Source organism: Pygoscelis adeliae, unplaced genomic scaffold, assembly GCF_000699105.1.
Source record: "Pygoscelis adeliae isolate BGI_AS28 unplaced genomic scaffold, ASM69910v1 Scaffold167, whole genome shotgun sequence".
In the NCBI taxonomy this organism is placed as follows: Eukaryota; Metazoa; Chordata; class Aves; order Sphenisciformes; family Spheniscidae; genus Pygoscelis; species Pygoscelis adeliae.
This window is the reverse complement of record NW_008825428.1, coordinates 8,520,913-8,535,335: the sequence shown is the minus strand read 5'-3', so window position 1 is coordinate 8,535,335 and position 14,423 is coordinate 8,520,913. Positions and strand designations below refer to the sequence as shown.

Genomic DNA, 14,423 nt, shown 5'->3' with positions numbered 1-14,423 from the left:
AATATTTTAACAAATAATCTATTAGCTGTTGCCAAAGTAGAACCCTAGGCAACTACTACTTCACTACAATTATTATACTACTAAGGAGTACTTAGCAGTATAGGACTCTGAGTTATGGCACTTCCAGAAATGCAAAAACATCAGTGCAAGCCTAGCATAATTCCCCGGTATCCAAATCAGTGATACACAGGACTGAGAAGTGCTCTGTAGGCCCAAGACTTTTTCCACCTTCTTCTGCTGATGAACCACCGGAAACTGCAGTTCTAAATTATACTGACACAATGATGAAAACAGAATTTTACACTCACTAAGTAATAATTCTTCTTCTGTTTCTAGAAAGCTACGCCCACTACACCTTTCATTACCCACTGCCTCATTCAAACCCTATTCTCTTCTTTAAAAGACTCCATCACTTCATGTGGTCAGCCTTCAGTCGCTGGCTATATCCCAAATAGCAGCTGGAGGTCACCCTTCCAAGGCACAGATTACCAGCTCCACAGTCCTCACAGTATTTGGTATTGCCTCTTGCATACACGTAGCGTGCTCAGAGCACTTCTCAGAAAGAGGGCAGAACTTGGCCCTGGCAACCCTAAGGGAAATTAACAGGTAGATAATTGCCCAAATTTCTTTTGTAATATAAATACAGACTTGGGAGTTGCGAAAGTTAAATTTGACTCATAGATCCTATGGTGATTCATTGCATTAAGGTACTTACCACTATGTACTTCATTTAATAATGGTAAGATTCTACACATGATTGTAAGCCCCTACAGTAATTTCCATTGCCACATTTTTCAAATGCCCAAGACTGTTACTATTACAGTAGAGCTAGAGATTACCTTTCCACCACTACTTCTCGACCTCTGTCGTGTGTTCATGCATTCTCTACTCTGGTGAACACTAGCAATTCCACCAGCTCGGGTTATTTTCAGATTTTCTTTCCACCACATAAACTGCATGCTCAGCAGCACCAAGTAAAAAGTCCTATGCTTTCAACACATTACTGCTTGCCACTGCAGTAATGTTGGACAAAAACAGCCATACAAATGTGTGTGTTAGCATCTACGTTTTGATTATCTGAAGAGAATCCAGAGCAATACGTGAAGCTTATTATACCAATAATAGGAATTTTAGTTTTAATTTATATGTAACTGATATTCTAGAACCGAATTTTCAGGGAAAATAAACAGAATAATTTCATATTAAATCATTTTTACTTCTCAATTTAATTAAACCATTCGTTTTTAGAAGTATATGGATCTCTAATTAGAAATTAATTATGTCTCATTATTTTTACTCAAGGTTTCCATTAGAAAAACATGGAAATGATCAGTTGCAATGTCTAAGCCTAAGCAGGAGAGGAGAAGTTTGAGGAAGAACCGTTAGCACAGGTGAGAAATTCCATTGTCTGGGAGGACCTGAAGAAGAGGAACTCACCCCTCCTTGCTCCTACAGAAAAGAATTAAGTCTCTCCAAAAAGGAACAACACGCAACAAAGTGAGAGAGGAGAAAATTAAGAAGGAACAGAAACAGGAAACTTTTTAGCAAGGAAAAGAGGAAGGAAAGCAACCAGATGCCCAGAACAGTAACAAAAATCTCACCCTATAACTGGGTCAGAATTGCAAAGATTAAATAGAGGGAGAAACAGAAAAAGAGTCTTTCATCTGTCCAGTCCACTGTGAACAGGAGGACAAATAATTTTTTTTACTTCCCTTTGCAACAGCTTTTTTTTTCTTGAACTGTTAAGGTCTCCTTCACTTTTCTTTAGTCTAAAGAAACTGAGTGTTTCCTGTCTTTCTGTACAAGTAATTATTTCTGCTCTCTTCTGCAGTCTCTCCAAGTAGTCCATATTTTTTTTAAACGTGAGATTGCCAAAACCACTTGCAACACAACTTCTTTGGTTTTCCCCCAAAAGACAGGATAAGCTCCTCCCCTAGAAATGATTCACACCTCTGACCTACTCAGTCTTGAAGAAAATGTAAAGGTGAGATTAGGTTCAACATGTTCACTCTGGTACACAAACATTGGATCCATTTTGCTTAGCATTACGTGGCCAAATATATTTTGCATTTCCTTGTTGTAAGCCCTGCCTCTTGCCTTGGAGGGGAGATAGCAGAAAAGGACAGCCAAAGGACATTCACAGGGAAAAGGAGGCTGAAACCTCCTCTTCGGTTGAACACTTTCTCTCCCGTTTTCTCTAGACTCTCTCATGGCTTTTCTCAGAAAGATTCATTAAAACCAGAATCTAGTTCAGTAATCAGTTAAGTGCTTTCCTCACACTGTATGCCAGGTATTTCATAGAACAATTTTTGTCTACTTATTTACACCCTATGGTTCCTGACCACGGAAACTTTTGACACAAGCAGACTAAAACATTGTTGTAATCCTGTAAACTTAATCCATTTTGTGTTGTACTGAAGATTAACTGTATTACATTTTAATCACAGCAAGGAAATGCATGTAAAATTAGAGTCTGAAAAAGAGAGGCTTAAAATATTCTCATATTCTTATCACTCCTTTAAAACATGTATCGTCAGGAGACTGGATCCTACTCTAGCTACCACCTTCGGCACCTCGCATGTGCCGTCTTCTAACTGGCCAGACCAGATTCTTTACGGATCATTTTGCTTAGCTGTACAGCGGGACTATATTCCCCAGCCATCCTTGAAGAGCACTTGAGATACAGAGATTAAAATAAGTACTTGGTATGATTATAATAAAGAAAAATATCTACCACACCCCTAACGAAAAAAGAGAAAGCAAAGACATGCCAGTTTGAAGCCCATGTTTCACATGCACAGGCTTCTCTGTGAAACTCTTCCAACTATTTCTAAGGACACACATGTAGTCCTTATGCTTAACACAGGCTGACATGCAAAAGCTTGTACTCAGATCGATACTGCTGAGTTCATACAAGCCCAGAGATAGGTTTTTATGATTACAAGAGTTGCTAAGATATTAAGGCTACAAAATATTTTTTTCATTCTTTCCAAAGTCTTCCTAAATTGTAAGAAAATACAGCTTTTAATAAGTGCTACAAAGCATGTGATGGATACATTAAGAAAACCAAGAAAATTTAAGTCATTTAATTCAGATTTTGAGCTACTATTCCTGTCCAACTACTGCAGAAAAAAATCTCTCTCTATGCTGGTACCCAATCAGGATAATGGTAGCCTATGCCTTCCATTCAAGTTGTACTAGAGGATCTACAGACTGGTTCTCCACCTCTATTTTATATTCCTATTTTTTTTGAGAACACTTTGTATTTTCTCAATGGCTTATCACAATAATAGTTATCACTAACAGAAGAAATACATGGTATTAGGTATGAAAAACATGGTTTTGCTGTCAGTTGGATAGTTCAGATTCTGTATAAGTCTTCTAATACAGCAATGTTACAGGATTTTTGATCAGCTCTTTGCAGGATTTTGCAAATTGTAACTTGTGTGAAAACACCAAGGGAGACCCTCATCTACACGGTTCCACTGAGGGCCAAGGATCTGCCCTCATTACTCCAAGTAACATGTAAGGGCTATAAAGCATCTTCCTACGCATGCCAGGTGCAAACAGTTATTAGAACAAATGATGAGCTGAGCAATTGCAGCACAAGGAAAAAAGGAACTAGACCAGACCCAATCTGAAAAGTAAATCATTAACACAAGCACTTTCTGTAGGTGAGCGTTTCATTCTGTGACTAGCTGAATTCTGATTCTTAAAATCAACACAGCAGAACAGAGGGTGTCGTGCTAATGACTCTGTTTACCTACGTTATAATCACACTTATTCACACATGATTAATGACTAAGTATACAGTGAATCTATAAAACTCGAGGACGTACAGTACCAAGTGGTGTTCCTGCTTCATTGTTACCTTGGAGCCTAATGTACTTGGTATCGGTTTGATTGGATGGTTTCTCTCAGTTCTCCAAAACAGAATAAGAGTTAACTATAACAATTTAGTTTACTGAACTGTTAGTTTTATTCTAGGAAAACTACTATTTTCATCTCAACAGAACTTGAAGACTTGTAATCAAAATGTATTGTGGAGATTATGTGAGTATAATGATCTGTTCTCTGAAATCTTTCAAAACTTTTCATTGCTCTTGAGTTGTCGTCATACATGTTGGGACCCATTTCCCTCCACTGGTAGAAATTAATCCCAGGTGAAGTTAATTTATTTGTGATTTGCGTCTAATTCTGGGGTTACTTACAGTATATAGGAAGCGTCTGAAATGAAGATTAAAATATAAAGAATTATCAGTTCCTGTCTCATAATTTTAGACCTTTCAAGACAAAATAATTTGTCTTTTATCTCTTTGTGAGACTCTGTTTGTGGGTTTTCTATACTTGCACTTAGCTGTTACACAAGACACAAAATTGCATACTATCACCTAATTGTATTAAAAATAAAAATGTGTGTTATTCAGAAGATAGTGACTCATGGCACTATTTTGGTGGGTTTATATTTTCACAAGACAGTCTGTAACTGCATAAAGTAACTAAATAGCTTTATCATTTATAAACATTTGGTTTTGTTCACAGTGTGAAAAATATTTTAAAGCAGAGAAATACTACCTCTATAAGGGCCATAACACAGGAAAAGCTATCAATTATTGTTCCCCATCAATAAATTATAACAATATATTAAGTGGTTTCATTAGCACTCTTCAAGAAAATAAAAGTTCATACTGCAATTTTAAATCTATTGTGAAAGCTACTACAGTTATTATTTCATGACAGCAAAACATGAAATTGCTTTCTGCACCTGATATACCGATAATTATGTTCACTAAGGACCTTCATATTCTTTTAATTATTATTAATAGGAATAATGATTCATTCCTCTCATGCTTTTTGCATGTGCATTACCAATAAATTTAGAGATCAATAAAGAATTTTCTAAAGGAAGAACTTTTTTTTCTTACTGATTTTATTTGAAAGTATAATTGCACTAATTATTCCAATCTCATCAGTAGAGTATTTCTTCCTATAAAATTATCTTGCATATATTTGTTTTTCTAAAGAAATAGGTATTGAATGAGTTTTATTAATGTTTTGGTTTTCTGCAATTTGGGATCTTGCATTCTTTACTAGACCAGTTAAGAACTGAAAAGGGATTTTCTTCTTTGTTTCTTATTTTTTCTTTTAATTACTGTGTTATTAATCTATTCCTGACAATTAAAGGAAAACAGAAGGAATAACTCCATCTGACAAAGCTAGTAGATCCATTTCAGTTGGAGAAGTCAGGAAGTTCAGTTTCTTTTCTTCTACTAATTTATTGAGACCAATTGTATTTAAATTGACACTGCATCTGCTTATAGTATGTTGCCTGATGTTAATGGTAGTACATTATAAAATGACTTATAGAAGAAATTATTTTGGTTTTAAGTCATTAAAGTAATTATGATATCTGTAATAATATTGCAGTAGTTTGATAGCATTATCAAAAAATCTAATAGATTCCACATTAATTCTTAACTGTGGGAGATGTTTACACCAGCTATTTTAGGTTTAATTTAATGTAATCGTTCTGCATTAGTCAGCCTTTAGGACCGCTTGAGCAGAGAAGGAACTTAAGTTCCTAATTTTGATCCTCTGAATTGCACCAAAATACTCCAAAATAAATGGTGTGAATACCATCTCTCTATTCCCTCTGCTTCTAAACATATAAAGACACACTGATTAGCCCTTTTTTTTTCGTAATCACAGAAGAGAGCAGAGAAGCAACTGTAGACAATAGGGTGCATATCGTTCTCAGGAAAGACATCAAAACCTGATTACAAACTTTCTCTGAAAACTATTGTGATGGATTCTCAGGTTGGCTAAATTTTTGTTCTTTCTTCCCATTTCCATGTGTTGTGGGATGGGAAGGGAGAGAAATCAGGGGTTTGTATGAACTCGCTCACTGGATCCTAACCAGTGGAGCAGACTTCCCTGCTGAGGCATCCAGACAGAATGGGGACATGTAGTGCGGAGCCTACGCAAATGTTCTCCCCTGGATGTCTGCTGGTTCCTCAAGATAAAGTCAGTCATGGAGCAGTGGCAGTTTTCTCAGATGAGACTCAGCAACAAAACAGCAGAAAAATCACTCTTTCTAGCAAATCATGAGCAAGAAAGCAGGGCCTGTGCAGGACTGAGTGGTGAGGCTGTCACATTAATTTCTTATCTACTCTTCTTAAACACAACCTTAGATTAAGAACAAGTCTTAAAAGCACACTTTAGACTTAAAGATACTTCTCAAGGAATCCCAAAATATTAATATACCATTAATTCAGAAGCATAAGAAACATGAAAAAAGAATTGGAAGTATTACTTACAAAATTTACTTGGTTCTTTAAGATTATCTCTATTATATTTTATGTTACACATATTAGTAATTACATATGTTCTATATGAACAACTGGATAGGATGGAGTCCCCCAAGATCAAGAATGAGATGTACAAAATGTTAACAGCAGCAGTTCTGCCAGATTCAGCAATGCAGGGCAACATCATTATCAGAGATTACATACGGAAAATGGCTCCCCACAGTACCAGAGAGGTAAAACTACCGGAAATTAGATAAGATGACATCTGTGACCTCTCTAAAATACACATACAGGGAAAGATGGAAGGCTTTGGAGAAAGAATTTTCTATGTTTAAAAGTAGCCCTTCCATTACTGTATCAAATATTATTCAAATGAAGTGTAACACATACAATAAACTCACAGTAAATCAAAATACTCATGAAATTTTATATAATAAAGTTGCACACGAATAACTCTGCAGAAGTATAGCTAGCTCATAGCATGTAGTTAGCTAATAAAGCAAGCATTTTATTTTAGTAGATATCCCCTATGGAAACATTCAGACTAAGGAGTCTGACTTTGATTGTTTATCAGCAGAATGACTTACTGAACAAATATTATTAGAAGGTTGTTCATGCTTTAGATTGCTTTTTCCACAAGACTGAACTTTACACATCATAATTTGATAAAAGCAGGCTCAGCTTTTACTGATACTTTTGTTGAACGCTTATGGCTTTGGTCAGGAAAAGCTGTAACTTCCTTGCTCTCACACAGAAGGAAGGTAGAGTTCAAGTATCATTTTTCAGACTTATTACAAATTCTATAGTCCCTTTCCAATCTCTTCTGTTGTTTTGATTCATTCTACTAACACCACACAAACCTGTTCTGTCTGCACAGCTGTTTTGGAATCAGTTCCTTTCAAAAGAGTTAAATGCACATGTGCAAACACACAGAGATATGTATAAAGTGCCCACCTGGACCACCTCTGTGGAAACAGACCTGTGTTCTTGCAGATGAGGGTATCTTGACGTCAGAAAGAGGATTAAAATCCTTAAAGTCAAAAATCACTGAATCATCTCTGGAGATTTGTTTGCCTTACCTCTAGGTGCTTGGATACTTTGTGGGAAAAAAGCAAAATATTGTTGATTTTCTTCCTTCTGAATAATAGATATCCTTTTCATTACGATGCTGCAGAAGACAGACAATATGAAAACTTTTCTCCATGCTCACATACAGCATCTGGTCTAAACTAACCCATAAAAAGGCCAGATTGCTCTCAGAAATAACTTTCCTCAGCTGCTCTTTGAAGGCATTTTCTTTCAAATGCAGAAAGTCCTGCCATGCTGAATATTATGCTTGCAAAGAGTGCTCCAGCAAAATGGTGCATATGTGATGAGGGATGCTAGAATCCAGATATCAAAATTAAAAGTCTTTTAAATAGTGTAATTCTTCATGTTCTTTCAGTGACAATACCAGGCATTTCTGTTTTCTTCAGAAAATTTGGCTGTATTTCTGTGTATCTGTCCATCCATCTGTCCCTACCAGTAACTTTGAACTTGATAGTGAATTTCTATCATATTTGGCAGAGGAATGACAATCTCTTCTGAAGTTTTGTGAAAACACTGCTCAGTAGAGGTGAGAGAACCAAATTCTTTTTCCAGTTAAAAAATACAGCAGTTTAAACTCAACAGTCATTTGTTCTATTGGCTGAGCATCAGCCAAGCAGTACATGCATCCTTCAGACTCAGTCACAGTACAAACCATCTTTTACTTAGCCAGTGGTTGACTCGGAAAGGACCTGATGGATTGTGAATGTAGACGGAGATTCAAGGAACAAGGATGGGAAATTAACTGCTGTTAATTGTTGCTGTGGCTGGAGGAACTAAGTAGGAATACAGAGTCAAAAGAATCTGGAAGAAACCAGTTGTTACTAGCTGCAGTGCTCACAGAACAATTTGTATCACAAAACAATTTATTTCAAAACGTCCTAATATCCACAAAATCCACATTCTTGCACCCAAACTGAGTAACTGAATGTGACATTGTTTGGCCAGCAAAACACCTATGTATGCACTTGTGAGGATCGATATTTTTGAGTGCAGAAAACTTGAAGGAAAAGTTTAGTGTTACTGTATCCTGTCCACTGTACCTAATGAATATATCTAAACATATGCAAATCTGGGAAGAGCCACAGAAGAATGCATGAGTTTTCACAAGGTTCATTATGAAGACCGTGGGAATATGCAGTGGATTAGTAATGAGGATATTTGAAGGATATCTGGGTAAGAGAGGAGTTAGGAGATTACCTAAGATTAACCATCATCTTGTGTAAAACAAAGCTTTACTGACTTTGACAAAGTTATGTATGTTTACACCAACTGAGGACCTAGGCCATATTTCTTCTATATGCTTTTTAGATCAGTATTTCCTTAAGGCAATATTTAGATATCCCCCCCCCCCTTTTTTTTTTTAATGACTGACTATATTTACCATGAAAGAGCTGAATAATGAGCTGTCTGCACTGACTCTGATCTGGTTCCAGATACTTAGTTCAGCTCTGCAGTTTCAATGTATGCTAATGTCCCTTTGGAAAGGTGTAACTACATTCAGATACTGGTGAAATAGTGAACACCCTCCTTACTATGGGATACACCCTAGATTATTATAAATAAAACCTGTTTAGGGAAGGAATCTTTTTAATGTGATTGATTTATGACTGGTAGAGATAAATTGGCTTGCTGTAGCTTCCATACAGACATTATAGTTAGGCTTACTTAATATCCATAAACAACAACTTTATTCTCCATGCAAGTATTAAAGTCTGTCACTCCTAATAGTCAAATCTCTTAGGCTCCATGCTCATTATACCTTCATTAGTTTCCCTTTTGGGAAATGAAAATGGGTAAATAAATTGGACATGAAGTTCATAGAGGTTTTACACTGACAATGTACACAATTCTTACCAGCATGGTAACTCAAATAGTCACATTATGTACAGTGCACACCAGTGATCACTGACACAAATGTCAAGTTTTGTGCCTGATCCTGCAAAAAGTTTAGAATTCTTCAAAGTATATGTCTGGAATTGGTGTACACCATACAGGATTGATGCCCAGAGCACAATGCAAGTTTCTTTATCACTCAATCCCACATCACTGAGACCAATAGGTGTTTGATAATGTTTACTAATTTTTTAAATGTTATTGGAGAAATTCCTGTTAAATTTTGGCTTTGAAAACAATTATAGAATTATTAGATTGAATGGAAGGTTGGTAGGTTACCTAACCCAACCTCCTTATCAAAACAGGGTCAACACTGAATTCAGACCAAGGTGGTTAGTGATTTGCCCAGTTCAGTTTCTAAAACCTCTGAGGACGGAGACTCCACAACCTCTTCAGGCAACTTCTTCTGCTGCTTGTTATCCTCACAGTAAAAAATGTCTTCTTCATATCCAGCCGGAACTTTCCCTGCTTTGTTTTATGACTGTTGCCTTTCATTCTTCATGCACCTCAGTAAAGAGCCTGGCTGCATGTTCTTGCTGCTCTTCGCACAGGTACTGCAAAGTAGCTATTGGGTTCCCCCAAAGCTCTCTCTTCTCTAGGCAAAGTCCAATTCCCTCAGCTTCTCCTCACAAGGCAAGTGCTCCAGCCTTTTGACCACCTTGGAGACCCTCCACTGTCCATCAGCAAGCTCTCCTTGCTTTCCTCAGCAAGGTGTAAACCAGTTTTGCTCATAAAGGGCACAACCCAAAGCTCCCTGAAATCAATAAAAAGACCTCCATTGACACTAACCGTGAGATTTGGATAAAGTCCTAGTGCTAACAATGTTAAGTGATCCAAAAATGTCCCTGCTTTTCTCAACTTTCAAAAAGATTTCTATTGCTTCTGAATCACAGTTTTGTTTTACTTGTGTGGGTGGGTTGGAAAGCACCGTATTTAGAGAAATGATACTCAGTGAACCTACCCCTAACTCTTCCTCTGACATCACCAAGACAACCACAACACAACTTTCACTGCTGTGGATTTAGCTTTGCCATGAAGTGTAATTTCTGCTCACAGCAAAAAGCAACATAATGTTCATTTTAAGTATGAAATTCAGGATCACAAAGTTGATGTGAGCATGAATCTTAGATCTTTTATTCCTGCCCCCCACCATGTCTCGCCATCTTCCTGACTTGCAGTTTTGTATTTCAACACCTATGTCAGTTATTTTGTACTCCAGTGAACCTCTGAATCATTTTTACGTGAAGAAGGCAGATACAGAGCATACTTCGTATTAGTCTGGAGAGAGAATACTGCCTTGAATTTTAGTATTAAGTATACAGTAGCTGGTTACAGATAAATAATTAAAATGGGACTTTCCTACAGAGGGAAACTCAGATATATTAAACCCAGGGTCAGAGAAAGCAATAAAGGCCTGGTCTGCCGTCCTTCCAGACAATGGAAATAGCCCCTGACTCTTTAATATCGGCTGGTGTGGGTCTTAAAATAGCTTAATGATTAAGGACATCAGTTTCACTGATAAAGCCAATTTCAGCAGACTAAAGCTGAATTAACATTTAGAGTACTGACCAGAAAAGTTTAACTTTAAAAGAGCCTGCTTTTTACAAATCAAAGAAACTTATTCAGTCTGTAGATGAAAGGCTGGAATTTAATTCTTAACATTATAAATTATAACCTAGAAGTGCTGAACTACAATTAAACAATAATGACTTTAATTGTCAAACTATTTCTTAAGAAAGGGAAAGATTACGTCAGTGCAATCCTAGCCTTTCTGCCCCCCTGCCCCTTAAGCCACTGTTCTGCTGATCCTATTCTCCTGAATTATTTTGTCTTTATTCTATAGCAGTCTAGTGCTTAAGGTCCACAACATGCTCTGTACTGACTTTTGTCGCAGTTTACTACTGCTCTTGTTGGGCACATCAGTAATTTTTTTTTACCTTGTTTCTATCTAGGGTGGCTTCTGATAAAAGCATAGATTGGGTGGTTTTTTTTTCTCCCCCCACTTTTTTTTTTTTTTTTTTAAGATGTTCATCACAGTAATTCTTGATGCTCTGTCTCACAGCAGTTGCCACTCATGTTTTCTATTTTGCAGAGGAAGCTGTAGTGATTCGGCGGATTTTTATTCACTTTGACTTACGATGTGCTCTCTGGTCCTGTAAAATATTTTCAACTAATCTTCAGAAGGAGTTATTGTAATGTGATTGCTCCCTCAAAGCTGTTGGAATCTGATGGTGGTACCAGTGCTATGGCCTTCCTAATAATTCATCCTGATCGATGGGGAGCTGTTGCTTGAATTACTCAGAACTCAGACATTTCACTCACTGGAGGGTGTTTAAAGGTTTATTTCTTCTCTATGTAGGTAGCTTTTTTCTTTCACATAAATTTCACTTGATGTTCAGGATCTTCTGGTGGATATTTGGAAGAATTAAATACATTTTTTAAAATAAACATTAAGTAAGAAAATCTCAACAGGGGAATGACTTAACATCCCTGTAGTGACCATCTTAAGGCATACAGAAGAAAAGTCACAAGATCATATTATTAATTTTCCTATGCTTCTCAGAGCTTAGGGAGAAAAAGATGTGCAAGCAAAACAGAAATGGCCATAGACTCAAAACTGACCATGCTGATGTCAGGGTCCAATACTCTCTAACCAGGTTCTTTTAGATATTTCACCCATGGAGGGTGTAATGTTCAGTATCAGATTTACTTATTTGAAGATAAGTGATTTTACACAGGATTTTCAATCTAGCAGAGTAATACAAAAGGTACTGAAAAGACAATACAAATGTAATATCGATGTAATCCCCATTAGTGGTCTCTATGATATGCTCACTGTTACAATGCTGGGCATCACCAGGAAGGCATGTAGGGGTTGAAGTCAGCTCAAGCCCATTGCTCTCTTCCAAATTATTTTGCTAGTTGGTTAGTTTTTATACTGTATGTTGGGCTGAGCCATATATTCACTCCCCTCATGCTGGTCTGGCTAACTCAGGGAGACATTCACACCCTTTTAATGAACTCAGGTATAAACATTTACACCACCAGTTCATCCACTCAACTGTTGATAGCTGTTTATCTAAAGCAAAGGCCACCCTCGGTCCCCTTTGTGTTGAGATAAAATCAGCTTTCTTCGCAACAGCTGTGGTCAGTCACATCCTGCATTATTCCCTGAGCATCATGGGCACACCGCCCTTGCCCAGCTCCTCTGAGCCTTCTTCCATTATAGGGGTTTATTGGTCAGTCACAGCTGACTTCAGTGAAAATGAATTAAGTGAAATAGCAGTACCTGTAACTACACTCAGGTGTTCAATCAACCCTAAAAATGCCCTGCTTCAAACCAGGGCAGTAGAAATTCTCTAACCAAAGATAATGGAAAGGAACAATCTATTCCTGTGTAGTTGCCTGCTCCCTGATCAAAATTCAATCTATTTTAATTTCATTCAGTTACCAAATGCCTCTACTGCTCTGCTCCCTCAGTTTGTGCAGTACGCTGCTGCTAGGTAGGCATTTCCTAGGCACGTTTAGGCATGCAAACCCTGTATAACTTTTTTTGGAAACATGATTTTTCACCCTGGGCCACAGGTTATGGAAGCAGAGCCCCAGCTTTCCCAAGGTGAACATTTTTTCAATGTGTTTCCTCATTTTCTTGAAGAATGTCCAGCAAACGAATGCTGTAACCACAGATTTACTACAAGATTGTAATAAATCTTTGCAAAACAAAATGCCTGCCACAACCTCCTGGCTTATCTCTCAGTACAGGAGATTATGAGCATTCAGTCTTGCTCAACAACTACAAACTACACCAGCTCTTTCATGCTTTCATTCTCCCCATGAAACTACACCAAAGGACATTAGAGCAGTCGCTTGCTCAGAAAAGCAACCTCTTGGATTTCTGCATTGCTTTTCAATCAAGTTTTTTCCTTCTCACCTGATGTGTAGCATCTCGTCACCACAGGACAGTAGTGCCACCTGCCATCACAGCACTAAGGCCCCATCCTCTCTGACAAGTGTATGGATTGTCTGCACGGGATTTACTTCAGAGAGGCACAGACAGCACTGCAGCATCCAAGAATCAATCCCTGTCTTTTCTGAATTGCCTACCAATACATTTACTTGGCTTTGCCTTCCATGGTAAATATCACACAGCGCTCTCAAATTATTTGCTACTGGACAGAAAACAAATGGCTACAACACACAAGTGGTAGGCTATTGCTGTGTAATCACACTGAATTCAGACCCAAAATTACCAAAGTTCAGCTCTAAAGGTTTGGCCCAGACCTGTTTGTGCCTGTATTTCAAAAATTCAATGAAAACAGGTGGTATAACTTTAGTAAGTAATAAACTCCTGAAGATTTTTTTTTTTCTCCATCAACTCCAACATTCCGCTGTTGGACTCGATGATCTTGGAGGTCTCTTCCAACCTTAATGATTCTATGATTCTATGATTTTGAAATTAAGTGCATAAAGTGAACCAGGAATGCTTTTGGATGCTTGTCAAAGACTGAAACTATGAAAGTGGTTACAGGATGAAACTGACATAGGTTGTGATGGGATAAATCTTCCTAAAGGTTAGGCTGTGTAAACACCGCAAAGTAGCAAAGTACTTTCTTCAAGGTACGCAGTATTGCATTACCAGCAGTAACACATCATTAGTTATGTAGAAATTCTGGAGGACCCTGATAGCATGTACACTGGAAATCCTAGATCTCAGTTCAGAGAACTGTTATATATTGGCAGAATGCTGAATTTGCTGAGAAGTCACTCTGAAAATCCAAATATGAGGTACACTGAAAATCCTCATCAAAAATAACACTCTGGGACAAATGTCTTCTGTGGGATGGAAGATGAAGCCAAGTACAATGTGTACACTACAAGAAAATTTTCATTAAATTGTTTAAAAAAACACAAAAGGATGGGAGTTCTTTCCCACAAAGGATGTGTATTAAAAAAAAAGTTGAAATTTACTGTGTCTTCTAAAAGTTTTTACCTGAACCTTTATATTTAATTTGGTTCTACTTAAAAGCATTGTGGTTTTAATCAGATACTGGCTAGGAGATAGGTGTTTACTAGATCATGTTTAATCTACTGATGGTGAGCCTCAAATAATATGGTAAATACTTTATAAAAGAA

The 14,423-nt window shown here is 37.3% G+C and overlaps 1 protein-coding gene across 1 annotated transcript in view; it reads left to right on the top strand.

The window, feature by feature from the left end:
* Window positions 1-6,409: 6,409 nt before the first annotated feature.
* The window catches only part of ANXA10 (annexin A10), a 31,348-nt gene continuing 23,334 nt past the window's right edge, over window positions 6,410-14,423 (top strand). The window contains exon 1 of the mRNA XM_009330737.1: window positions 6,410-6,541. Within this exon, the coding sequence (XP_009329012.1) occupies window positions 6,410-6,541 (132 nt within the window). The remainder of the gene's footprint in view (window positions 6,542-14,423) is intronic.